The 27223-nt window shown below is 52.1% G+C and overlaps 1 protein-coding gene across 1 annotated transcript; it reads right to left on the bottom strand.

The window, feature by feature from the left end:
* Positions 1–1718: 1718 nt before the first annotated feature.
* Positions 1719–25656, bottom strand: COL6A1 (collagen, type VI, alpha 1). Its single transcript, XM_010184143.1, has 35 exons — positions 25548–25656; positions 24644–24773; positions 22657–22857; positions 22181–22340; positions 21858–21980; positions 21745–21765; positions 21521–21541; positions 21376–21420; positions 21083–21136; positions 20218–20262; positions 20094–20120; positions 19712–19738; positions 19573–19617; positions 19267–19320; positions 18476–18538; positions 18007–18069; positions 17781–17834; positions 17657–17692; positions 17429–17491; positions 14966–15028; positions 11102–11164; positions 10557–10619; positions 10020–10070; positions 9880–9915; positions 9340–9402; positions 8946–9011; positions 8466–8501; positions 8107–8143; positions 7259–7267; positions 6261–6394; positions 4541–4650; positions 4044–4227; positions 3642–3816; positions 3186–3215; positions 1719–2393 (listed from the first exon to the last, which is right to left on the bottom strand). Exons 1-35 carry the CDS (start codon positions 25654–25656, stop codon positions 1783–1785), a joined length of 3072 nt encoding a protein of 1023 aa, XP_010182445.1. The 3' UTR covers positions 1719–1782.
* Positions 25657–27223: the final 1567 nt, after the last annotated feature.

Below are 27223 nucleotides of genomic sequence, written 5' to 3'. Positions count from 1 at the left end.
TGTTTGGTGGGTTTCTTCATGGGATGGTTTTTTTGTTTCATTTTTTCAACCAGAAGCCAACCAGAAGCTGCATAAGCATTTCCCATCCATTGGGAGCTTGGCACTCTTCTCAAATAATTTTTAGATGAAGACAATTCACTATATTTCTCAAATCCATGGCATGCAATAATAGCCAGATTTGTGGTGCAAAACCAATCACTTTTCTTCTATCCCTTACAGTTTTAAGCGAGAAATTCTGCTGAAGTCTTCTCAGATCCCAGCAAACCTCTGTTTTACCGAGTGACTTCTTGTACATTCAGAGCTCTTGTTATTCATGTCAGACAAACTTCCAGCGAGATTGTGGAAAACAATTTATTTGACAAATTTCTGAAGTGGACAGTTTTAGTAGAACACAAGCATAAAATAAAACTAACTCTTACAATGGGTTTTTGGATACAGAGTAAATAGTTTGGGATGCCGATACCTGGCAATCACTGTTGCTTTCTCAGAAGCGCATGAATTCATAGCAAGAGCACCAATGGAAGCACTGAAACAAAATCTCACCCAGCCAAACCACGTCTTCAGCGTGGTCCTGGAATCAACTGTGTAAACACCAAGGGCCCACATCACACATGCAGTGATAGCACCTTTGCCAGTATATCCATAGGGTGTGAGTCAAAGCCCTGGGCAGACAATAGCAGCCTTTCCCTTGACTTTGCTGGGGGATGAGGACCTAATTCAATATATAGTACAGTTAGTGGGTTTCCCTAGGGCCCAGGTGCCTAACTCCAAGATGGTCCTATAGAAAGAGTATGCCCAAAGAGCTCACTGGGAATTAGACAGCTTGGCACTTAAAAAAAAAATATATATATTTTAAAAAATTCCACTAACTGGGCTCAGAAAGATTTTCCAGAATAGAGCACGGAACATAAAACAAGTCATCAGGTTATTCATGAGGTTCCTGGTTTCACTGTAGGACCATGAGATCAGTTTGTGAAGGAGTGCAGTTACATAGCTTCCTCTAGGGTTTCCCCCCCTCCCCAGGGGTTGCTGTCCTTTCATTTGCTTGGTGCCCAGCCTCCCTGCCCTGAATGGGAGTGTCAGTGCTGAGAGATGCTCTACCACTCACCTCTACCCCAGCCCTGGGAAGTCAGTGCCCCATCCCATGGCATGAGGCCAGAGATGATTCCACCCAGTTTGAATAATGAAGTCCAGTCCTCCTCCCCCAAGCATGAGAGGTACAAACCAAACTTGCCAGCCATGACAACGATCCCCTCTCAAAGTCTGTTGAAGTGTTAAATGTTTCACTTGAAGCACAGCATTGGGTTAGGACCATTGTGAGCTGGGCAAGTGCTCAGCTGATGTATGAAGCAAAGCAGCAAGCAAACAAACAAAAAAATTGTATCTGAAAAAAACATAATCAGCCTTATGAGACCAGGCTAGTCCTTAGTGGTACAAAACTCTTTATCCTGATTGTTTCTTGGCAAAAACCAGAGGGATAAGGTTGGTTTTGGTGTTCTGGCAGCTTACTGCAAGGTGTGCTTGTGTTTGGCTGCTGTGGGGAGGAAGAGGCAGTCATGGGCAGGGAGGGAGGTTTGAGGCTGAGAGAGTAGAAGTGCAGACGATGAAGCAGGGGGAGAAGGAAGGGGACTATGCACAGCCAGGCTGTGGTACTATGGCTATCTGCATAGGTGCAAATTCCTCACATTGGTCAAGAATATTGTTAATTTCTTTTTTTGGTTGGTTTTCATTTTTAGGCGAGACAGAAGCAGGCATGGCCTTGGCAGCAACCCACCCAGATGCTCAGTCAACAGCTATCTTCCTGGAGACAGTTTGGTAGAAGACACCACGCAGCAGAGAGGTATAGTCAGGCACACGGAAGAGGTGGCGCTCCCCATAGACCACATCATAGTCTGCGCTCTTCCCTGTGACCAGGACACGGATGTTGGGCTCATTGGCTTGGCTGCCCACCGCCAGCACATAGATCTCGATGCCAGCCTGCTGAGCTTCCTGCACAGCCCTCTCAATGGCCCTCGCGGTGATCCCTTGAGAGTTGCCATCAGAAAACAAGAGCACCCTCTTCTTCGCTCCAGCACGAGAGGACCGCTGGTACAGCCCCGTGATGTACCGCAGAGCGGCGTTGACATCTGTGGCATCGTTAATGAACTCCATGTTGTCAATGGCTTTGGCAATGACCGTGTAGTTGTACTGGAACTGAGCTTCGACTTTCTGCTGGTTTCTGCCGCTGTACTGGACCACCGAGATGCGCACAGAGTCATCGGCAGGCTTGCCAGCCTCCAGGAACCGCTCCGCCAGACGCTTCACGAACTTCTTGGTGGTCTCAAAGTTCTTGCTCCCCACGCTGGTGGAGCTGTCCACCAGCAACGTGATGTCTGCCAGCCCAGCAAAGGTGACTGCAAGGGGAAGGCCCAGGGTTTGTTACACTGAGTTTCTCCTCCTGCCTCTTCTATAGAATGCCGATGAAGTCACTGACTGTCTCACAGCCATTCTGCTTTGCCAGACTTGGGAAATCTCCAGTCTCTGGGTATTTGCTAGCTTGGTTTCCCCTACCCCAGTGCTGTCCTACGCTTGTCCTTTTACCCTGTCATTCCTACTTTTATTTAGCTTACAACAGGCTGCATTCCCAGGTACTTATCTGGCTTAGATAATCTGGCGACTCTTGTGCTTAAATACAGTGAGTGTTTTCCTTGACTTATGCTGTCCTTGCATGTCTGGGGAACCACTTCATCTCCCAAGGCTGGCTTCTTTCCTTGATGAGTCTGAGGATTGTCTATGCTTCTGACTTGGAGGTGTACCCAAATAAATTCCTCCCTGTACTCAATTTTCAAGCATCTTTCTCAAATACCCTGCTATGGTACTGATTTTTTACTCATGCTCCCACCATCACATACCAACTGATCTCATTACCTGCCTCAACTAAAGCCTGTAAGGGCTAAATCTGGCATAACTTCCTCTGTAGGTTTGTGGGGCCAAAAAAGCAACTTTCTAGGCTCTTTCCCCAGGTGCTTTGGGCTGGCAAGCATTTGAGACACCTTGTGAGTGTCTGGCAAGGACTGCTCACTTCTCCACAGCCCAGGAGCCTCCCTGTTGTGAAAGGCCTCCAAGCTATGCATTCCCACAAACTCCCACTTCCCCCACCACAGCAGCCACACTCCCTTCACGTGGCACAAGGAGTCAATACTCACTTGGGCAGGTGTAGTCTGGACATTTCTTCTCTGTTAAGAAAATTAAAGAGGATAACGTCACTGGCTCACCCAGGAAAATCACTTCTCCTATAGCAGAGTTTCCCTCAGAGCCACCATGGGGACAAACGATCATCTTAGTCACAGCCACAGTGTGCAAGGCCCTGTGCAAAGGCTATGAACGTGTACCAAAAAGTGCAGAGGTGCATGCTTGAAAAACGCTGTGGGCAGAGATGTCCTGCAGCAGGAGAGGACTTCAACCCAGCCACAAAGTGTTCTGAGACACAAGACATCCTTGTCTCTTACTTTACTAAACCCTGAACACCATTCTCTCTCCTCAATGCCTGCTTAAGAGCGTAACCGGGGGAAGGCAGGGAGGTCAGCCTGCATCCTTCAGCCTTTGCCTGAGGCAGTCTTCACTAGATTCCTTATTACCTCCAGCCACAAACTTTTACCCACCTTGGCAGACATATGAGGTGATGTTCTGCAAGAAAGTGTCATCCAGGAGCTCAGCGTAGCTGTCCCTTTGAATGGACAATCCTGGCCTGGTTGGTCTGCTTAAACAAGCAATGTCATTCAGGTGATCTGGATTTGGGGGGTTCCGGAAAATGTCGCCTATCCCAAGAGAAACCACCTGCAAGGAAGTTGGAGTCCATCATCTGATGCATTCATCATCTAACACATTCATAAACTTGAGTGCCTGTCTCTTTGTGAGAGTGCTTCTAGTGACACATGTCCCCTCTGCCCTAGCCCTTGGGTAGCAAAGGCTACCCAAGGCACCTCAGAGAGCCTGCACTACCCTGATGCACAGCTGGTGCATGGCAGTTCCCTGCAGGCAGGGTGCTTCCCCTGTGCCCTTACCGGGGTGACATCGCACAGAGAGTTGAGCGGGGTAGGGTCACGCAGAGTGTCAGAGCGTCCATCTGTGATGACAATGGCAACACGCTTGTCAGAGGTGAATCTTCGCAGCAGGTTGTCCTTGGTGAACTGCAGGGCTTCTCCTGTGAAGGTGCCCCCAGCTATCCATTTCAGGTTCTTGACTGCCCTGTAAGCACAGCCACCAGTGAGCCTACAAGCCCTGTCCCACAGATACTGAAGGAGCCCCTGGGAACGCATATCTCACTGGTACACTTGTGAGGCTGGGCAACATCATGCCTTGCACAGGCATTCAGGTGGAAAACGGGAAAGCTCCTTGACCCCAGCATCACCTACAATGCCACCAACTGCTGCTTTCCACTAAAGAGCATTTAGCACCCTTGCAGTTGTAGAAACTGCTAGCCTGGAGATGGAGAATGGGAGGTAAGTAGGTGCCCCTGGGTCAGGTCTCTGCATGATGCACCAAGACCCCTCAGACTCACTGTTTGAGTGCCCCGATGTTGTCTATGTTGGCATCCCCCATCGCCACCAGCTCCTGCGTGTTGTCATGGCTGTACTGCACAACACCCACACGGGACTCCCCGGCTTCAAACTGTTGGAAAAAGCAGAAGCCAGTTAGGGCCAGATACCTCCAGGGGTATCTGCTGGTGGTTTCATACTGAACACATTGAGGGCAAGCTATGCTGCCTCTCCTTTGCCTTATCCCAGGCACAAGGAACCCCAGTAGGAGTGGATGCACATGAGGACCAATTTGGTGAGCCAGAGACTGAAACAAGACCCAGACCCAGATTTCCGAGCTCAGTGGTCTCAATACAAGCCATTTGTCACAGTGGATGGCTAGGAATAGTTATTTTCAAAACTTTTGGTTTTCTTCCAACAAGTAGTTTTGCTGCCCAGCTCTAGCCTTTCAGGCTCTTTACCAGCTCTTTTCCAGCCAAAGAGACCCATTCATGCCCACAAAAGTGTCCAAAGGCAGGTCCTCGTGGCTTTACAGCTCATGTGCTATAGATGAGTCTGGTTATACTTTAAAGAAAGTATAACCCAAACATCCCCTTCCAAATCACAGGTGTAAACAAAATTTCCCATGCAGAACAGACGTCCTGTTTACTGGGACAGAATTTTAGAGTCACTTTTCTGTTGAGGAAAACTACAATTTTGTAAGGACTACAGCACTCTATTTCATGGGGACAAAGTTAGTAAGGTACTTTGGCCAGTCCTGGTATGCAGGTTACAATAGTGCTCAAGGTCTGAGATAAACAGATGCAAAGGCTGAGGGGAGCAGAAACATAGGGGAGTCGACCCCAGGGTGACCACAGGCTGACTAATGAATACTATTCATACCATAAACATCACATTCACTATAAATGGGGAAGTTTCCTGGGGATGGCCTTTCTCTGTCTCTCCTACTCCCTCTTCTGTGGCTGACATCTCGAGAGGGACTTGTTTACCGTCCTAATCCTGAGGCCTAATCCTCCACAACACTGGCTGAGTAGAACGCTGTGTCTTTTTATATTACCACTGTTATTAATATTAGTTTATTACTGTAATATTATTATTTTATATATATATCTATTTCAACCCACAAATCTCTCTTTCTTTTCCCAATCTCCCTTGCTGGGTGGGGAGGAGTCATCAGGTGACAGAGCAACTGTATAAACCACGACAGCAGGTTACCAGGGAAGAGTTAGGAGAGCAAACATTTGTTTCCCTCTTCAGACTGAAAAACTCACTACTCGACAATATTGCTGTTTTGTGCTGTAATGATCCTTTTTAGTAGTGTGCTTAACTGACAACCTAAATCCAAGCTTGGGAGCAGACAAGGCAGGGCTGGTCATCAGGGAGCTGGGTGAAACAGCAACACATCTTGAGTGTTATCTACTCCAGCCACCCAAAATGCTCATCAGGACAAGCATGAGATACACTGACTGATCAGGCAAATACTTAAAGAGATGGGACATGAAAGAAGAGTCCCTTTGCCCAGAAAGAGTGAAATAAATGCATATATTTTTGGACAACAAAGTGCTCTCTCATCTCATCTCTGTCACTTTATGAATCTGGGAGAAATTAAGACCTGCCTGGTTACACACTTGAAGCTGAGCCTTGGGGAGGCTCTTGTGGAGTGGAGGCATCTCCCATTTTTCTGCTCTCAGTGAAAAATAAGTGAGTGCCCACAAGCATCCCAGCACTCAGTGGAAATCTCACCTTCACACGCTCATCTTTGCTCAGGCGGTCAATGACTTTGATGATGAAGTCCTTGGCAATCTGGAAGTTCTGCAGGCCGATGCTCTCCGAGCTGTCCAACACAAAGAGGAGGTCGACGGGACCACAGGTGCACTCTGCAGCAAGGCACAGGAGTGGATGGGCTTGCATTGTTTATCTAAGCAGCTCACTCAGAGCAGCACATTTTGCAGGGAGGCATATGCAAACAAGCAGCTACTAGTCCTGACTGGGTGTCTGTGTCCTATCTACCCGGAAAGCACAGTGTAAAATAAAGTGGCAAAATAGCTGTATAGGAGACTTGAGAGTCAGCTCACTAATTTTTCCATTTGCATTTTGTTCAGTGCCATTTATAAGACACGTAGCATTTCCAAGCTGTGAGTACCCTTAAAACACCCAGTAATTATTCCAAAACCCATTTCCTCATAAGCCCTTTCACTTCTTCCATTCACCCAGCCCAAGAAGACAAAGATGACACTGGTGGGCTGGGGGAAGCTGACTCAGCTTCCCTTTTTCCCATGGCTGAAGGACATCATGTGCCCTTGGCTCTTCCTTCAAGGTTTTGGACTGCAAACCCAGACCATAAGAGGAAAAAAAACCCAAACCCCACAAAAAACCACCAGCACATTTCTCTGCAGACCAGCACAGGATTTGGAAGGAGGATGACAGAGGTGGATCCACACCATGCCGTGAACTGGCATCCCTTTCAACTGCAGAAAGGGTGGAGAAAAGTCTGCTTGCAGTTTGCTGGCACAGGGCACCTTGACAGCAGTTTTCCAGCTGTAGGATCCAGCCACAACAGCCTCCAAATCTGCACAGCACCCTCAAGGACAGCTTGGTGCCCCCCTTGCCTCATGCATGCTCAGACGTCCCTCCTTGGCTCTCACCACATCTCTACGGCAAAAGCAGGGAACGGGAGGGGTGCATGCAAGAAGGAAGGGCTAGCAAATGTTTGCAGAGCAACTTTGCCAAGTAACACTCACCGCAACAAGCTAGAGGAGGAGGGAGAGAAAGAGAGAATGTTAAAATGCTGGAGACGAGAGTTTTTCATATGCTAATGCAGGCTGCAAGCCTGTGTTTCTGCAAACCCAGACACCTGGTCTGGACAACTCAAGCTCACAGAGGTTTCTCTCCTGTTTCAGATCACGGTGTATGCAGCAGAGCTCTGTTCTTCCATGTGCTGATCCGTCTTTACTTAAATAAAAATAAAAGCTAATCTTGGCAGGATCGAGTAAATTGTCAGAGTATGGAGCTCAAACTCAGTTCCTGAGTACCCTGTGTCCTTTCAGCACTTTGTTACTGGTTGTGGGCCAGAAACTCTTTGCAGGACGTGCGTACTGCTGCTCCCCATGGCAGGGCACCCCAGGACAGACCTCCCTTTCCCAAAGGGGAAAGCTACTGAAGAAAAAGACCATTGTAAAACTGTCCACATGAAGATTTTACACAGCTTGGCTCATAATTTCCCTGAAGGGTAACTGCATGCATAGAGCCACAGCCACAGCAAACCAGCCTTTAGCATACACCAGTAAAACACTGTTCCACGACCTGCTCTAGAGATGGAGCTGGGAGTCACTGGATCCAGAGAAGGGACAGAAATGTACCAGGGATTTGCCTCTTTTCTGGTTGCTGTCCCAGCTGCAGGGAGGATCTCCAACCCCCCTCCCAGCTCATTGACTTGATTGCAACTGGTGGAAGGGGAGTGATCCCCATGGCATCCCTCTGCATGCTGCCTGGGGACACCCCCCACTCCCTGAGGGCCAGAGAAAAAGCAGCCACCTCCTGCTCAGCAAGGAGAGGAGCGAGGCAGGAGGATCGGTACAGGGATACTCACAGCACATCTTCATGATTATGTCCAAGATTTCACATTCCTGAAAACAGAGGTGGAGAAACCTTTGAATAACAGTGATGGTGGCTACCTGGCTCTGCTGCTGCTTTATGCCCTCAAAGCAGGTGCTGATCTGGAAGTGAGTGATGTGCAAGTGGGGAGCACTATGGAGGGAACTGCTCAGTGATGAACTGACATGAAGTAAATCTGGCCAGTGAGACTCACTGGGACAGTAATGGGGAGCAGCCACCATCCAGCCTGGGAGCACAAGGCTCCCCCCAACACTGACCCCCTCCCAGAAGCTGTCATGCGGGGCAAGGCAAGCACAGACCAAGCAAGCAGCAGCCCAATCCTGTCCTACTCACATCTGGTCCTGGAGGCCCCACAGGTCCTGGTGGTCCCTGTCAAACAGAAGTGCAGAGATTACAGTTACAAGAACAGCCAGTCCTATCTATGGCATACTCTGCTGATACCTTGCTAAGCAATGCAGACTCTGGAAAAGTCTCTTGGCTTCCCAGCTGCTGGCCCCTGCACTGGGCTTTGAGCAGGTACATCTGCTTGCTTCCATATTGCCCTTGAGCTGCACAGGAGTGGGGGGGAAGTAGACCCACTTCCACACATGCCATGCCCTCCAAAGTGGGAAAACAGGCAGTGAGCACGCACACCATGTATGACATGGTTTGGCATTGCCCCCACAGCACCCAGGGGACAGGTAGATAGATAGATGCCATTTGCTTGGGAGATGCCACTTGTTTGCATGGCACCACATTGGCCGGGAGGCTACAGGAGAGGCAACTAAACAAGAAACGCTCATGGGTGCAAACCCTGCCAGGGTCCTTACTTACCGGGCGGCCTTCAGGTCCCCTGTGGCCCTTTGCACCTTTGATGCCTCTGGGGCCAGGAGTTGGATTCTGGAATGAAAATAAAATTAATTAGGACTTGGGAGGGTTGGGATAGACACTAGGAAAACCTCCCCCAAAGGACAATGGTCCAGCACTGATGCTATCTGGAAGCCTACAAAACCTTGCAGAGACTGTACCCACCACAATCTAACAGATCTGGAGGTCTGGTAGCCATAAACTGTAGGACACAAAATGAACATCTGGAGAGAGCTCCCCTTGCCATCAGACACTGCTTATAAAGCCTGACTCACAGGCAAGGTAGCATTAGAGATTCAGCTCAAAGCTCCTGTGCTGTGTTCACAGAGAAAGATGATTCAGCTTTATATAGATTACTCACATCATTGCCAGGGTCTCCAGCCTCTCCTTCATCACCTTTAGGACCAACATAGCCTTTTGTTCCCTGCAAAACAGAACGGAAGTGACTCCTTCATGGACAGCTGTTGTTAGCATGGTGCTGGCATACAGTCATCTAGTGAGAGCTGGCTTGGGAGGGGGGCAAAGAGCAGTGTATAGTTTACCTGGCACCAAATTACAGTACTGTTGAGGAAAAGAGCTTCTTAGGTGGCTTTCACTGTTATAGCACCATCCATCTCCCCTGGGGGGTACTCCCTACCCCAAACCCTGACTCTGGGGCTGCAGCAGAGAGCACTCAGCTCAGGCTGCCATCCTTGGGTGTTACTACCAGTGCACCAAGGCAGGACACTTCTACCAGGAGCATCCAACTGCAGGGAGAGGTAGGCAGAAGGAAAAGAGGGCTTTGGACGAGCAGGCTGCTTGAGGGAGCTCATTTCACCATACAGCAAATGGAGAGGCTCCAGGAGTCAAACCATCAGCCAGGGCAATTTCTGTTGGGTGTAAGAGGAAGCAGCACACTTACATTAATGCCAGGGTCACCTCTGTCTCCTGGCCGCCCCTGGGGATGAAGCAAAGAAAGCATATCAGGTCAAACAAGAAGTAGTACTGGTCTTACAGCTTCAAAGCCACACACACAAAAAATCCCATATCAAACCAACTTACTGGGGCACCCATGAATCCAATCGTGCCATTCCCAGGAGGGCCATCTTCTCCCTGGAAATGAAAGGGGAAATATGCAAGACAATGAAAAGCAGACCCCTTAGCACAGTGGCAAGATCCTACCCTCCTTGGACAGTTTACCTCCACAGCAAAGTGTTTGTTCAAAAAAATGTGCTACTGGTGGGTTGGACACTGGTGCAGGCAGGTGAAAAGGAGATCTTGCTTCTGTGTGATCTACATGGCCATTGAGAGAAGAGTGACACTGTCCCTCTCAGAGACTGGGGGTATGGCCACGGGCTGGGAACAGACTGGGAAGTACCAGGTCTCTGTTTCTGTAAAGTACATCCCAAAGTACATCTGTTTGAGCCCCCAGTTGTGATGTGTATTCAAAAGCAGATTGCTTGCAAATTTTCCTAACATATCTCAGCTGTGCATGAGTGCAATTTCTTTTCTCCTTAAGTTGTACCATGCTGTGTAGAAGCAGCCTGTTGTACCTCCCTTCCACATTGCGTGCAATCTCCCCAGACAAATACCACTCACCCTTTCTCCCATCAGGCCAGGGTCTCCAGGCAGCCCAGGTGCTCCAGGCAATCCCTTAGGGCCCTGGAAGGAGTGGAAGAAGCAGAAAAATTGGTCAAGCACAGGACACCTTCTTTTGAGCTAGGAAAATGAAGCCTTCTGAGCAACTGGCCACCATCATGGGAGGTGTTTTGCTTATATAAGAGCAATGCAAAACCCACAACCGGGCTTGGGATTCAGCCTGCTCCCTGCCCTGGGTATCAGATCTAATGGCAGATTCAGGTGGCTGCCCTCAGAGGGCAGCTACCCCAGCTTTTGTGGTGGGAAGCCACATGGTGTGTGGTGCGGCTACACCTTCTCCATGACATGGCCTCTGGGAGATGGGGAAAAAGGCAACCATGGCCTTAAGGACCCATGAAAAATGTCTCAATGTGTCTGCCAGGAAGCTGCCACCCAAATTTGTACCTACAATGGGCTTCCAAGATCTGTGGGATTTGAGAACACCATCTCCTGGTCTTCCCTTAATTCCCTCCCCCCAGAAGATGCAGTGATGAAGCAGCACTGACCTCATTACCACGGGGACCATCATCTCCCCTGTAGCCCTTGGGTCCGGGGGGTCCAACCTCGCCCTAGGAAAACACAAAGAGCACTCACAACAAGGATTTTCTTTTGGTGCTGCTCCTGCTCTGAAGGGCTGGTCCCTTCATTTCATGATGTGGTGGGTGGGGGCAGCTGCCTCGTGCCTTGCACCCATCAGTGAGTCAGCTACACCTTGGCCAGTCTCACAAGAAAGGACCTATTGACAGGGTTATCACAGCTCGCCACGCTCCCTCACGCCCTGCTTTCTCTGCAGAGCCCTGTGGGAGGCAGCCCTGGCCAGAGCCCTGCTGAGTGCGAGCCAAAACAAGAAGCTTCCCAGGCCAAGGCGTGACACCATGGGTTGAGCACCATGTACTTTCACAGTGGCAGCCGGGCTGCAGGAAGGAGCAGGCTCGAAACAGGGCCTCCAAGACCCTGGAAGCCATCCTTCTCCTCCACACCTTGGTCTGGTGACAGAGGACCTTGGCAGGGAAGAAGACCAGGGAGGCAGAGATTATGCTTTCTAGCAGCAAAACACACTGGGTTACATAGTGGCATCTCATTGGCCATAACAGGGGTGCTCCCAGGGCAGAGAAGAGTCCTTGGCGGAGCATGTTACCCCAAAGGTGACACAGACCTCCCTCCACAGTGTCCCTCCCCATACCCAGGAGCTTGGACATGTCTGGGTCACAGCCAAGCTGGCAGAGGTGCTTTCATGGCTCTGGGGAGATTCTGTCCTCAGGAGGCTGCAGAGCCCTGGCAGTATGTGCTGGAACGGACCACAGCTGTCACCCTGCCACCCTCTCATCTGGGCAGAGACCGCTTGGTCTGTCAGCTGCAGAGCAGGCCACAGACAGCCAGGGACAGGAGAGGAGATGGGAGGAGATTTATTTTTTTCCTCCAAGAACTCCAGTAGATGTCCAAGGGAGCCCCTCCACCTTCTGCTTAGTGCCAACAGCCCTTCACATGGTTTACTTGCTAGTGATGTTGAGTAATGACTGGGTAGCGCTGCTCTTGCCCATGGATCCAGATACTCAATCAAGGCAGCATCTGACATAGAGCCAAGTGTGCAGCTGGTCCTTAGGCAATGGAGATGTCTCGAGGATGGGCAGAGGGAAGGCAGAGAGCAAGCTGTGGTGGGAGTGAGCAATGGCTTGGCAGTTGGCTCCTCCAGCATCACTGCTGCAGGCAGCAGCCATGGCAGTTCAAGACTCTGATCCTCTGAAACGTTTCCTGTGACGAGTCATGCCACTGCTGTCTCCTGACAGCTAGAAGGCAGCACTCGCTCAATGGTGCCTGGGCTTCAACATCACTACGATTCATGCCCAAGGGCCTCCTCCATATTTGCGGTGCATCAGCAGCACCTCTGAGATTCTGGGAGCTGCCTCAGTGTGGTGGTCAGGCTAGCCCAGCTTTCAGCCACTCTCTCACCTCCTGAAAGCTGAGAAAGCTGAAATCCTCTCCAGTTCTTGTCTCTGCTCCTCTTTGCACAACAGTAGCTAGGGGATGCTGTGGCTAAAATATCCATGTACACCGCATACATCCTTCTTCCAAAAGGTGCACAGTTGGGTGTAGATGACTTAAAATTATACAGTGCAGAGCACTAAAATTCTCAAAGGCGCGTGACCTTATTTCTGCACAAAAGCCCAGAAGAGAGAAAGCTTGGAAGGAGGGACAGGAACTCATGATCTTTCACATCAGCCAAAGCTGAATCCACGGCATCCTTGGCTCGTGCTGGCCATACATGTCCTCACTGTAGCACACAGTGCAAATCCTTCATGGCCCTGGAGGAGTTTATAAAGATGCAGGAATTCAGATTGGGAAATCTTTAGCAGCTCCCTGTCCATTACCTTTCTGGGTGCAACAGGAACCACAGGAGAGATGTGTACCAAGGCCAGGAAGAGAGAGGGACCACCAAACCTGCTTGTGAGTAACAGGGAAAGAGCATGCTGACCTTTAGCTTCTCTCAGATAGAAAGAGGATGAAAGGGAGTCACAGGTTACTAGGAGCTCTTTCCCCTTGCCAAGAGAAATAAGAGCCAGAGCTTGCAGATAACAAGGCTTTAAAAACACTTGTGTTCGCCAAAGGCTGTCTCTTGCCCAAGCCCAATTACACATTTATTCTTAATTCGGCCAAGGAAAAGCATTCTTCCTCAGCTTATGGAAAAATTGTCCTCTCTCTGCAACTGCTTTTGAAATCTGCCTGGAGCAATTGGGCAGTCTCTAGTCTGGGGAGGCATGGGAGCTGCTTCTGTAATGCTCCCCTCTCTGGCAGAGGTTTGACCTGCTGCTGGGGAGGGAAGACTGGTGTCCCACAGGTCCAGCGACAGCAGGAAGACTCTTCTTTCTCCTCCTCCCTACACATAAAGGCTGGCTGGAGGCAGGATCTAGGCATGGTTCCCTGCCATGCTTGCACAGTTTTGGCTCGTAGGCTTGTATCAAATCTCCGCCTTAACTGCCTTCTTCCACGCAGTCTTTTCTCTTGCTTTTAACCTAGAGTGAGCCTCTACCACACGGAAAGCAGCTCTGGTCCTTCCTCCTTTGCTGGTGTCAGCCTGTAGCACTGGCCCATTACATGTACACGTCCAAAGAGCTGCCTTCCTACCACAGCCACCTCCCAGAATGACACCTCTCACTATGGCTGCATACTGCCAGACACACGTTGGTTGCAGCAGCAGCTCAGCTCAGCTACAGACAGCAGGATCTGGACAATCTTCCTGTGTCAATTTAGTGCTCTTCACTAGCCTGGCTCAAGGGAAGCCTGATTCCAGGCAAACACAACCCTGGCATAAGCATGTCCTCTCTCCAGGCTGTCATGTGGGGCAGGACTGTCATGGGGTTCACACATTGGGGATGACATGAACAAAACAGTGGCCCCTTAATGGCTGTCCTGCACTCCAGATCTCCTTCAACACTTGGTCAACCATCAGAGAGTTCAAAAGTTGTCTCATCTTTGCCTTCACACTAGTCTCCATGCTTCAGCCTTTGTGAAACCTTTATCTCAATACTCTGCTGTATCTTGGGCTTCTCCAAAACTCTGAAGGTGTGGGTAGGAAGGGAGTTGTTCCACAGAGCCCCATCCAAGGGTGTTGTCAAAGCACGCTTGCTCAGGTGCAAAGACCCTGCTGGCCATTGCAATCAGTGCTGTCACCATGGAGGATTAACCCAGCAACACCTCCAGACCCAGAGCTACTGACTGGCAGCTGGGAATGTCTTTGGGAAGAAAGAACCTTTAACTGTGCTGGAGACAGGAGCCTTCCTCAGTCTGGAAGTAGCCAGCTCTGCTCTCCAGAAAGCTCATGGGGTCCGAGATCTGTTCATTGAGGCACGTGAGGACAAACAGACCCCAGAGTAGGAAGGCCAGACCTTGTAGCGAACAGTCTTGAGGAACACTGGCTCTGGGACAGACTGTCTCTGCAGATGCCAAAGGTGCCGGAGACACCACTGAGGTCCCATCAGGCTATCCTCGCTGACACAAGATGTCTCATTGACTCCCTTGACCGGGGCGAGCAGTGTCTGGCCCCAGGCCTGAACATTTTGTGCATTGCTGCAGCTCGCACTTGCCAGTTTCCAAATCTGCCAGGCATGTTGACGTGTTTCTGTGGGATTGTGAAATGGCGTGGAGGTTGCTGTGTCCTCAGCCCAGCAGCCAAATCTCCTTTTTTTTAACTCTGTTCATATTCTAGATTCTCCTACAAATCCCCACCTGTCTTCACCAACTTAGCTATGTGGTCTAGAAGATGCTGAGAACTTGCCCCAAAACGCTGTTGCACCAGTTAAGCCCCCTCCCCCTTCTCCCTACTGCCCCAACCACTTCTACCTGGGATCAAGAAGGTTAATCCAAGCTCTTACCTGGTCGCCAGGAGGTCCGAGGGGTCCTTCCCGCCCTTGGTCACCAGGTGGTCCAGGCTCTCCCTGAAAACATGTACAGAAGGCATGAAGAAAAATAATCAGAGAGACAGGTGTAGGGTGCAAAAGGCCCTGCACGCAATGGGGAGCAGGGAGGAAGCACTGAGAGCACATGCTGGGTGGAAATGCAGTCATCCAAACAGAGAGGTTTTCAAGGCAGATTCAGGAGCTGTCTAGCAAGCTATCAGAGGCATGGAGAGAGAAAGACAAGATAGTGTGGCAACGGTAAAGCCAAGAAGATAGCCCTAAGAGGGAGACCTTCTGAAAGATAGGAGTGCCTGCCTCCAGGAGATGTGTTTCAGCCCATTTTCTGCCAGAAAAGCAAATGCCTGGAGAGATCCATCCCACTTCACTGTGGTGGGATGTGCCTTTGTCACATTACTAGTGCACCCATCCACAGAGACCCTGCTCCCTCTCTCTTTTTGCAAGGCTTCTGCAGATACACAGACCTGGCCCTGGCTCCCAACCCATGTAGTAGATCTTTCCAGCCACGCTTTCCAACCATGGCTGCTTTTCTAGAGCAGCTTCTGCCCTGGGCAGTCTGCTTGGAGAGGAGCTGCTATCCCCATGTACGAGCAGAGACTACAGGCCAGCAGCCTCCTTCCTCCACCTCCTCTTCCTTCAAGCCTGCTGTCCCTGCAAAGCTAAGGGGTTTTCCAAGGGAATGAGCCGGCAGACAGGGAGGGATGTTCTCACCTCCTGCTGCTAATGCTCTCCCCTTGCCTTTGCTAACATGCAGCATCCTAAGCCAGGTTAGGGCTGCTTGCAGAGAACTGACAGCCCAGGACAGCCTGGAAAACCTGAGTCTGGGTGTTTTTGCACCCCTACAGCTTCAATAGAAGGAAATGCGCAAGGGCTGGACACAGCTTAGTTGTACTTTCACTTAGCCAATGTAAAGAGAGACAGCCTCCCACCAGTCCAGCAGAAGTGCATCCTAAGAGGGCAGCATGTCTGCCAGACACCCACTGGCTTCAAGGCACTTTCCTCATCTAGATCCACAGTCAGGAGCGAGCAAGTCAGGGAAGAAAAAGGACAGCCAGGAGGCATGGCCCCCTCATCCCTGAGGCCCAAGGGCTTGCTGCAAGTTCCTGGCAGGTCAAAAGAAAGCTCTCTCTTCTGGAAAGTGGAGCTTACCCTTGCACGACAGCTAAGCACAGAGCTTTGCAGCCAAGCCACCCCTGTGCACCTTGTGCATCTTTGGATGAGGTTTTGCTTTGCCTGCTCAGGGATGTGGAGCCAGGCAGCACCCAGCCCACGGGGAAGGGAAGCATTCAAAAGCTTCTTGTGACTGCTACACCTGACTTAAAACTCTGAGGGAAGTGGTTGAAAACTTACTGACCTAAAGCTGCTGTTTGCAAGCTTGAAGCTTCCAGATGCCTAAGCCAAACAGTAAATACAAAACATAACTTCCAAAGGGCCCTGAGCACTGGTGGAGACATTTCTGGCGAGGTTGCGCAGCCTCCTGCTTGGACTAGAACTTGGAAGGAAGCAGCCCTAATTTAACTCCAGGACACTGGCGTGCCTTCATCCACCACGCACATCTGACCCATACACCACGTGTGGAGGTACTGCTGCTCCCTGAGTGGCAAACAGGAAATGGGGAGGCTGCCGGCAAACCCCTGCTAAAGCTGCTCCCTCCCTAGGGTGCTCCGAGCTGGTGGTGGGTACTGGCTGTCCTTGCCACAGGAACAGGGGAAGACAGGTGGGGTGGCAGCCACCCAGCAGTGCCGGGACAGGGCTGGGCACCCACTGGGATGCTGCTGCTGGATGGCCTGGCTCCTGCCACCCCCACCCTATGCAGGATCACCCCTTGTCCCTCTCTGGCGTGCATGGCACCGCTGCCGCTTGCCACATGTTTGTCCTGGCCTGCCGAGGGCTCCCTGCCTGTCACTCCCACAGTCACGCTCTGTGACTCATCCCCTGCAGGCAGTAAAAATACTTTCCTAGTGACTCCCACCTAAAAGGGGAGAGCTAAGGGTGTTCCCCCTCCCGTTTGCACCCACACACACTGTCTTGTCACTAATGGCACCTGTACCCTCCTTCTCAAACCACTGGTACCTCACACAACCCCCGAGCAGCCGGAGGGGAACACCTTGCCTTTTTGCTCCCCATCAACTGGTTTTTCAGCTATGAGGCAAGGACTGACTGCTTTCCACCTGCTTTAGGCTTGCTGGGCACACTCTTCTCTGGGTTTTGGCTGTCTGGTGATTAGTTGCCAGCATAAAGGGGTGATTGCTGGGGCACAACAGCAGGTTGCCTGCCAGGCTGGCAGGTAAAGGCATTGAGCTTGCTGGGTGGCCCACAGGCTGGTGGAGATAGCCATCAGGCACTTATTTCCAGCCCCTGGCTGCCAAATGTGCCCAGTTTGCAAGCAGATACTGAAAGCTGCCCCATGGACGCAGTTACCGGCTCTCCTCTTGGCCCACGGTCGCCTGGTGAGCCTGGGGGGCCTCTTTCTCCATTGCTGCCCTGCAAGGAGATGATGGGAACACAAAATCAGGACCTGCTCCTAGAAGCAAAGCCCTCCCTCCCTGCCCACCTCTGAGCAGGCTCACTCCCAGCTCTCCCTCTCCTCCACAGAGTACCAGTCTGTGCCCTCCCAGTGCAGTACCCAGCAGAGATGCTTGCACTTACCCGTTCTCCAGGAGTACCATCTGCACCCGGAGCACCCTGCAGAGAAACAACAGGGGTGGTCAGGCAATGGGAATGGCTGGCAAGCTTTCACAGGGCACATCATGGGCATGGGCAAAGGACTCACCTCATCACCCATTTCTCCTGCTGGTCCAGGCTCACCCTGGTTTCCAGGTGCACCCTGTGTGAGCAAGCCACAGGGGTGCAAATGAGATGAGGCAGCAGTTTTTGGAGCAAAGACCTGTGTGCTTGCAGAGCCTTGGGCAAGCTCTGCTTTGAGGCCAAGGCTGGAGCAGGGGACCTCTGCTTCTCACAGAGGGCAGAGGATGCTCATACACAGACACTTTGCTCACCTTCTCGCCAGGGCTGCCAGGAATCCCTTGCCGGCCAGGTTTTCCATCATCCCCAGGCTCACCCTTTACAAGAACAGAAGGCACCATCAAGACTGCATCCAGTACCCAGCAGTGGATTTCGGCTTCCATGCTGCAGAGGCTTGTCAGAAGCCCCACTGCAGCCCAAGCTCCCTTTCTGGGCTGGTGTCACTCCCCGACTCCACCTGCCTAGTGTGAGCCACCTTTTCACATCAGCTGCTCAACACCGCAGGGATGCTCTTGCCAGGCTTGTAGGCACCTGCTAACCTTGGGCACACCGGGAGTCACACCAGTCAGATCTTAGTGGGGGTGATGGGCAGCATCCTCCAGCACAGGCTTGCCCCAAAGCAGTGCAAGGAAGCCAGCAATGGGTCAATCACCATCTCTCCCTCTTGCAGGTGGGGTCTCCCAACACCCTTCCTCCCATATGGGACTGGAAAGAGCGGCTCACCTTTCCTCCCTTGGGTCCATAAGCACCAGGATCTCCCTTTGGTCCAGGTGGGCCTTGAGCTCCCTGTGGAAAACAAAAGGCGGCATCACTAAAGAACGAAGCCGGCATCACAGCAGCGCAGCAGGATGGAGAGGAGGGACAGGTACTTGGGAGCAATGAGAGCATGGCTCAGTACTTTTGCACCATGGAGTTGCGCAAGCAATGCTGCAGCCGTGTTGCTGAAACACTGCAAAATTGAGCATGCTTCTGCAGCTTAGAGGAAAACAATAGAAACGGTGGTGATGGTTGGGCTGCTGTGGCTGGACTGCAGTAACACTGGTGCCACCACAGATGTGTCATCCTGGAAGCATGAAAACAAACAGAGAAACTGGAGAAATACAATCTCAGAATAGTGTTGTCCATAGCCATCCAGAATCTCCACCATTTTATGGGTGGCTGGGCACAGCAGGCTGAAATTGGTTAATTCTGAGCTTGCCTATCTGGCATCGAGCCCTTCTTTGCCAAATTCCCTGTGCTGAACAGCCTCTAACCAAATGCTCCCCCAGCATGTGGCTTCCCAGGCAGCTCTGTGCAATGGGGGACAGCTTCCAGGCACCAACAAGGCAGGCTGTCCCAGGGACACCCAGGTGCCATCCCTGCAATAAGCATTGCACGTCCAGAGGCGTATTTTCAAGCATGGCAACTCCCTCTCACAGCTCCCCTTCTTGGGAGCTCCCCATTTCGATGTGCGTTCATGGCAGACCTGCTGCACTGGTTCATTCACATGCAAGGGGCACCCACAGAGTACGTACGTCAAATCCAGGTGAGCCTTTGCAGCCAGGTAACCCAGGGTATCCAGCTTCGCCCTATCAGACAGACAACATGGGGTTCTCTGTGAGCAGTGCCCATGGGAAGACCCCATCCATCATCCCAGCAACCCAAAAGGGACATCCCAGCCCTGTCCCTGGCTGGCAAGTGAATGGCCCTGCAGGGAGGGAGCCCCACTCCCCCACATGGGACACTGGCTTCATTCCCAGACCCCACAATGGTTTGGGGAGGGGGGTAGGGGAAATCCAGTGTCCTCAGATTAAGCAAAGTGCCCCAAAGCGGAGATTCACCTTCATGCCATCGATGCCATCGATTCCACGCTTACCCTTCTCACCCTGAAATGGAGAATAGCGACCATGAATTTCCAAAAACCCATCACCTTCCAGGCATCAGCCAGAGAGAACAAATGACACAAAAGCAGAGGCTGACCTTGGCTCCTTTGGCTCCTCTTGAGCCCTGCAAATGGAAGGAGAGAGATGTTAGGCCCCCGTGCAGAGCACATCCATTTCCCCACCACACTGTGGTCCTCATGCCAGTTGGTGTGCAGGCATTCACCGTGCCCCTACACGCCACCGGTCTCTCCCATTCTGCCTGGCTGTGCCCACTATGCAGTGCCTGGTCCCCCAAGGCTGTGTCAGCTGCAGATGGGTGCCTCCCGTTGGATCCCCGCTCCTGGCACAGGCAGTGCTGGCAGGAGGGATGGATGCACGGGCACATACCAGACCCCAACACCATGCAGCTACAGGGACAGCCTGGAGTAACCAAGCAGGGGGACAGAGAGATCTCCCCTCAACATCCTTGCTGTCCTCACCTTTTCTCCTTGACTTCCTTTGTCGCCCTAGAGATGAAAGGGAAGAGAAAAATGGGAGAATTAAAACACTTGTAGCACAAAGACTGTGGCTAACCTAGGAGGCATGCCCTGCAGCCCCACATACCTTCATTCCTTGGTAGCCAACAGGTCCCATATCCCCTGGCCTGCCCTAGAGGAGAGAAACATAGTGTTACGGCAGCAGAAATTGGCATCAGTCATTGTCATGGAGCAGTTTCCCCCAGGCTTTTGATGGGGGGGGCTCGGGCCCCAGCCTCCCACAAGAGGCTCTCCCCTAACCACATTCCTTGTTTCCCGGGTCTGGGAGCATAGGATCATTGTGGAGGGCAGAGGGGACCTGCCTTCACCTCCACTATCTCCACCCCTACCTCAGGGTAAGGGAAACCGGACACTTGGAGACACAACATCTGGGACAAAAGGGAGGGGCAGAAAACCCTTGGAAAGGAAAAACTCTGTGTGTGCATGAGCTTTCCAATTTGGGGATGCACAAGCTGAGTAACTGCACACTCACGTGTGTGGGAGAAATGCACCTCCCAAAAATAAGTGTACCTAGTGAAAAAAAGGGAGGAGAAGGGAAATAGTTTCCTCATGCTATTAGCTTACTATTTACCAAAGGTTTCCCTGTAACACTGCTGCACTTGTCATGTCAGAGGACATGGGAGGGAGTCCAGAGTCCACCCCTGGGCTGGTATACATGAGTCAGAGATGTGTCCTCCAGGAAGAACGGCTATTTTGGGTGGGGAACAAGGAAGCCTTGTAGCAACAGAGAAGGGGGTCACCTTGCTGCCCACCAGGAGCTGCTACTAAGCAGGGTGGCTGCAGAGGGGGACAGTTGGCCATGAGCCCACTGACTACCCCATGGAAATGGCATGATGCACGGGCAAGGGCTGGTGAGGATGCCAGAGGTACGTCCAGAAGCAGCCAGAAGAATAGCCCCTGAGCAGAGTCATGAGGGATGGTCCTTTACTTACTGGTTCTCCAGCCTCTCCTTTCTGGCCAGGAAGACCTGGTTTGCCTCTTTCTCCCTGCAATACAGGACAGAAATAAAGTTAGTTCATCATCCCCAGAAATAGAACCATGATCTGTTGAAAGGAGAGCAGGGAGGGTGGTAACAGCAATGCTCCACGAATGCGGGGAGCAGATGATGCTGGCCACGTGGGAGTATGGTGTGGGTCTTCATCCACTTCTCCCACCTGTCTGAGCATTGCCAGTGAGCCTGTCCCACCGCCCCAGTCGTGCAGCATAGCCACAGCTATTCTCTCACCTCATTGCCTGGGTCACCAGGAGGTCCAAGGGGCCCTCGGGGAGGCTGTGGGATAGAGGTATGGGTTAGCCCAGCCACTGAGACACAGCCTGGGACCATGGGGATGCAAGGGAAGGGGACAGGGGGTCTCAAAAGCCCAACTCACCTGGCACTCGAAGGAGCAGCACTGCCCAGAGAGAAGGAGAAAACAGCATTAGAGGCAGCGGGCAGCACCAGGATCAGGATGCACCCTGCTTGGGGGGAGGTCCCCAGGCTGACAGGGGCTGCCTGTAGAGCAGGGCTGTGCCATCAAGCCCCAGCTTGGCTGGGGTGACCCACAGTGGACAGGCTCAGGGCCAGAGGGAGCATGACACTCTGAGGAACACTCACCGATTGCTCTGTGTTAACTTTCTGCAAGACAAGAAAGCAAAGAGAGGGGGTTTGAGAGTGACAGGTAAGCGCAGGGAAGGGGGCAGGCTGCGGAGGGAGCAGGCAGCACTCACAATCATGTCGATGATGGTGTTGATGGTTTCCTCCACATCGAGCTCCCGGGTTGGCTTCAGGCTGGTGGCGGTGAAGTTGCGGCGGTAGGCATGGTCTGTGGCAATGATGTTGAGCCGCTGGTCCTAGTGTTGGGGAGTGGGAATGGCAGAGTGAGACCTGCAGACACCTGTGCAGAGCCTGTCCCCAGAAACCACTCTGGGGACCTGCATCCTCCCACTAGTGAGGGACTTTGAGGGGCACTCAGAACCTCCTTCACCATGCTGAGGTCCTGTGGTCCCACTCAGGACCCCTGAAGGGAGCACCCCCGCCATATAGTCCCTACCAGGTGGTTGGGAGAGATGGCGACAGAGAACACTTTGATCCCCAAATGTTTGGCTTCATTGGCAGCATCATCTAGGCCTCCACAGGGCTCCTTGTACCCTTCCAAGGGGTGTCCATCAGTAACCACGATCAGGTATTTATTCTCCTTGTGATGGGAGCCACTGCAAAGGTTTAAGCACAGGATTTAACATTGCAAGGATTTAACAGATATAGCTGAAGGGAGGTGGCTTGCACATCTCTGGACACTCACCCATGGCAGTGTCCCAACCTACAGTCAGGGCATACCCCATCCCAGCAAAACCAGAGAACTAGCAACCTGCCACCCTTATTTCGTGCCTAAGTGACCTCCTCTCCCACCCTGGAGACATCTCTGCACAATGCAGAGGGACATGCTAACTGAGAAGCTCCCAACCTCCATCCTCCATGGCCATACCACCAGCATCACCCACTCTGCCCACCCTGGCCCCACTGTCTTACCCAATGAGCAGTTCCTCAATGCCCCGCTTTATGGCACAGTCAGTGTAGGTGCCCTTCCCGATGTAATTCACGGACGAGACGCGATTCTTCAGCTCGTTGCGGCCACTGGGCATTGAGGTGAGGCTCTTGATAAGCACGACCTCGTCGCTGTAGTGCAGCGCCCCGGCGTTCCACACCAGGTTGCGGTCGCAGCGGTAGTACCTGCATCAGGACATGTGCGTTCAGCACCTTCATCCACACCCTGCCACTACCTCCACTTCACTTGCTATGCAAAATGCAAATCCTCTGCCAAACACTGCAGGGCTTTGCTAGGGCTCCCTACTGTCCTGCAAGCCTGGGATGTGCTTCACATATGGAAGGGCAAAGGAATGCAGCTGGTGGGTGTCCACAGGGGTCAGACGGCTTGGCAGAGAGGCTTCCCAAAGAGGTACCAGGCTGCTGAAGTTGAGCAGGAGATGCTGATCCAGCCAGCATGTGCAAGACAGGTAAAACTGCTGAAACCCCCAACCCAGGACTGCAGTGAGTTTTCCAATGTTGAACACATTAAAATCAAAGAGGGTTGTCCCCCTCTGAAGGATGCTTGGACTCAGAGGGATGAGTCTGTGTATTGAAGGCCTGTCCTGTGCACCGACACAGGCTGTGCTCACAACTTCCTGGGACAGAGGCATTGCAACTCATTGTGCTTTGGCCCCACCACCCCAGAAAGGGTCTTTCCAAGATGCTGGAATCAAATCCCAAAGGGATGGAGTTGCACAGCTTCCTCACTTGCCCAAGCTCATCTTCTCTCTGCCCAGCAGGACTTTCCCCAAAGCCACCTGAGCATTGCCTACTGCTCTCCCCTCCATCCCACCACTGCCTCACCATCATCCATGTCAACCGTGCAACACATGCTGTGGGTGACTGGCAGCACAGTGCACACAGTGGTGGCTTGCAAGGAGATGTCTCCAGAGCAGATAGAGAATAGGTGGGTGGGCACAGGGATGTCTGAGGTGGGTTCAGGAGGCCCATCTCTCTGTCTGCACACAGCAGGAGCTCTGGACAAAGCCCAGTGCCTTGCCTAGAAGAGAGTCATGCTGCATTGATGGAGGCCTGGCAGGTTGTTGCCAAACATGAGGCTTCTGGTCACTCAGTGCCTTGGTACAGCAGTTCTCCTGCCTGGGCAATGGGGAGGTGAGCTGCTAACTCCCTCCCACCCTTGCTCCTCCAGCTCAAGCAGCACTGGGACATACCCATGGTGCCCCTCTGGGTACCAGCACACATCTCCCGCTGCCCCAAGGACCAGGTTACATGTGCCTCCAAGACTCACAGTGCCCCCATGCATCCTTGGATCTCCTGTCAGCAAGCAAGACATGGCCTTTGCCTCCAGCTCTTCCCAGTATCACCTCCCTCTGGGATCTGGGAGCTTTGGTGCCCCTGGGTGCCCTAACCCTGGGAAGGCCAGGGTTAGATCTGGGTTGGTGGCTGCAAGGGTAGGTGAGGGCGAAACAGGTACAGGGCTGTGCAGAGGGATTCATAGGAGCCTCCAAAGCTGGGTTCAATGCTGCAGGGTATCCTGGGGGATGCCAGTTGCAAGAGAGGGTTTGCTCTACAGGGTGTCTCTGATTGCTGTGTTTAATGTCAGAAGTGCCCTATTGCCACCCAGCACCTGGGTTGTCCTGGGCTTGAATGGCTGGTGGCATGGGGATCAGGATCGCATTGGTCCTACAGAATAACCACCCAGCCAGCCAGAGGCAGTGGGGCTGGGGCACTGTGGCTGCTGCTCCAGAAAGCCCTTGCTTTCCCGAGGGTGGCTGCAGGGAGGCCCGGCAAAAAGCCGATCGGCACAGAGAAACAGAAACAGGGCAGACACGGACCAGGAGAGGGAGGAGATGCTCCCATCCCCCTCCCCAGCATCTCTGCTTTTTTTCCTCTCCCTCCTCAAATGGGCGCACAGGGCAGTCTCAGCATTCCATCCTATAGCAGCCTGGACAAAACCCAGGGGATGTACCTGTTTGTCAGCTTATCAATGAACCGGTTGGTGAAATCTTTCACTTGGGCAACCAGGTCTCCAAAGGGCTTCACCCTCAGGGCAACACTCTCTGAGGTGTCCAGGACAAAGAACAGGTCCACAGGACAGTCTGGGAAGAAGCGGAGAGGCAGGAGTCGGCAGGCGGCCCAGCTGCATCAACCCCCAGCTCAGACTCTACGCACGGCCACAGCCCAGCTCCCTCCCAGCAGTATCCCGGGATCTGCGCTACGAGAACAGCATTCGCACCCTAACCACACACATGCACACACACAGGTGAGGTTACTTGTTTCTGTTTTGGCATCAAGGGATCAAGCACATAGTCAGAAAACATCACTTTGTGACACTTAACAGCTTCCTATACAATTTTTTCCATTTACATGCAAAGGATATCATTGCAACACCAACACTAGTTATTATATAAAATAACATGCAGCTGCAGCAACTACTTAAAAAATAAAACCAAGACATGATAGCAATTAATGCAATGAGAAACTAATGATTTTCTGACACATCCTGGTACAAGTATCATTGCAGAGGAGAACAAAAAAGAAAACATCCCTTAACAGTCAGTGTCAAAACCAAAATATTTCAGAAAGCTAAACTGGTATCAGCTGTTACCCCCATACACTGAATGCCAGTGCTACTGGTAACACCTCGCAAGACAGGGCCAAGGAGAAAGAGCCAAAACACATTAAAAGTGAGTATGTCTTGCATATACCTTCTAATCCTACATTGTTCTCGTCAGCAAACACAACCCCAGACGTCCTGACAAAGCTGCAGCCCTGTGCGGCAGCGGAGGCATCCGCCCAGGAGGGAAACAGCAGTCAGACTTCTCTACTGATCCTGGGTAGGAAAAACTCTCTGGGAAGCAGCCTGGGCTTACCTTCTGCATTTGAGACCCGGGTAGCAATTTCTGGGCGCTGAGCCCACGAGCCCCCCCCCAGGAAGCCGGCCAGGAGCAGCAAAGTGAAGAGAAAGTCTTGCAGCCTCATATTGCTTGGTTCAGATTACCATCGAGCTGGATCGAAGCAAAAAAAGCAAGGAAGGAGAACCCAGCAGCCGAGAGAGGCCGCGGTCCAGAGGCAGGAGTTGCTGAAGATATTTTTTTTTACCGCTTTCCCCTTGGTTTCCGTGGGAGGAAGAGCAGGCAGGAGGGTAAGGGTGAGGAGGAGACTTCTCCAGCCCGAGGATGGAGGGAGGGATCAAGGGCTGTCAGCTGTGAGTCAGAAGCGAACAAGCCATTTCTCCTTACCCTTCTTCTGGATGTTGCTGTACCTGCCATGGCACCCTGGCCACCAGTGCCTGGGACCTCCGCAACCCTCACACAAGGAGCCCTGGCATAGCCAGTGCCCAGCATCCCTTTGGGGGTCAGCCGGCTCCATCCCAGCTCCTGAGCCAAGGGAAACAGGCATTCCTATTGCATCCCAACCTACATGAGAGCTGGCCTGTGCTGTCTTGCTAACCAGGGGACTTTCCACCACAGAGCAGAGCTGGAGCTGTCCCACAGCCACCCAAGGATGGGGGCACCATGGAGGCACCGCATTTTCAGAGAAGCACCTTCCTCCCTGACTTTCAGGGCTTTCTGCTCAACTCTGTTAGGAGCGTGAGAGGCAAGTGGAGAAAACCCTCACAGAGACCCCCCCCTAGACTGGGAAAGACCCCTCTGGCTGTACTCAGGGCAGGGAGTGGGGATGGGGGCAAAGTTGTCAAAGTCAAGGGGGTAGAAGCTTAGGGATGCCTGGAGATGAGCATCTTTCCATCCTACAGGATGGCAGGAGAGCCTGAGGACCTGCAGCAGTGGGGAAATAGACCCCCACAGCAAGTCTCACCCCCCAAGATATTGAAGACCATCTGCTCTCCATGGCCAGCACTGAAGACAGGTCCCATGCTGCCGAACTCAAACCTAGAAGTGGGTACTGCAAAACCCCTCATCACAGTGGGAGCATTAATTGCTATCAGGGAGAGAGGTGAAATGCCTAGGGGCTGATCCTGCTACAGCCACAGCTGTAGCCTGTTCCCACAAGTACAGGAGGGGACCAAAAGTTGTCATTAAATAGCAAACTGGTGGGCTGTCAAGGCCAAGGAGGCACCTTGCCTTTGAAAGCTGAAATGAAACGCAGAGAGGGACTTGATCTGGGCCAGCCAGAGCATCCTGTGGAAGAACATAGGACCAGGACATCTCCAAGGGGCAAAGAGTTACCAGCACAAACCCAGCCAGTACAAATGGTTTGCACACAAGTTGGTTGCACAAAGGCAGCAGAAGACCTGCCACACTGCTTCACAGGGCCATGCAGGGCTGTCTGCCACCTCCATCACCCTGCCTATCACACACAGCTGCTCTGGCAGCATCTTTGTGTGTATGATCAGGAGAAAACTTCGTAGGCTTGGCCATAGGAAGTTGTCTCAAGTTGAGATCTTCAGTTAGCCCAAAACAAAAGAAAAGGCTGTAGCTCTGCTAGTTACAAAATACATCAGTGGAGGAGCCTGTCCACACTATGGAGGCAGATGCATCAAATAATGACTCTTTGAATAAACAACATCCAGAGTCAGTGGAACAAA

The sequence above is a fragment of the Mesitornis unicolor genome, unplaced genomic scaffold (genome assembly GCF_000695765.1).
Source record: "Mesitornis unicolor isolate BGI_N332 unplaced genomic scaffold, ASM69576v1 scaffold9825, whole genome shotgun sequence".
Lineage (NCBI taxonomy): Eukaryota > Metazoa > Chordata > Aves > Mesitornithiformes > Mesitornithidae > Mesitornis > Mesitornis unicolor.
This window is presented reverse-complemented; position numbering and strand designations above follow the sequence as displayed.

Coding starts and splice junctions, on each gene's coding strand:
- COL6A1 (XM_010184143.1), bottom strand. CDS start 25,656: ATGAGGCTGCAAGACTTTCTCTTCACTTTGCTGCTCCTGGCCGGCTTC. Junction 17,693..17,780: donor CAGGAGAAATGGGTGATGAG/GTGAGTCCTTTG, acceptor GTTTCTCTGCAG/GGTGCTCCGGGTGCAGATGG. Junction 9,403..9,879: donor GAGGTGACCCTGGCATTAAT/GTAAGTGTGCTG, acceptor TCTGTTTTGCAG/GGAACAAAAGGCTATGTTGG.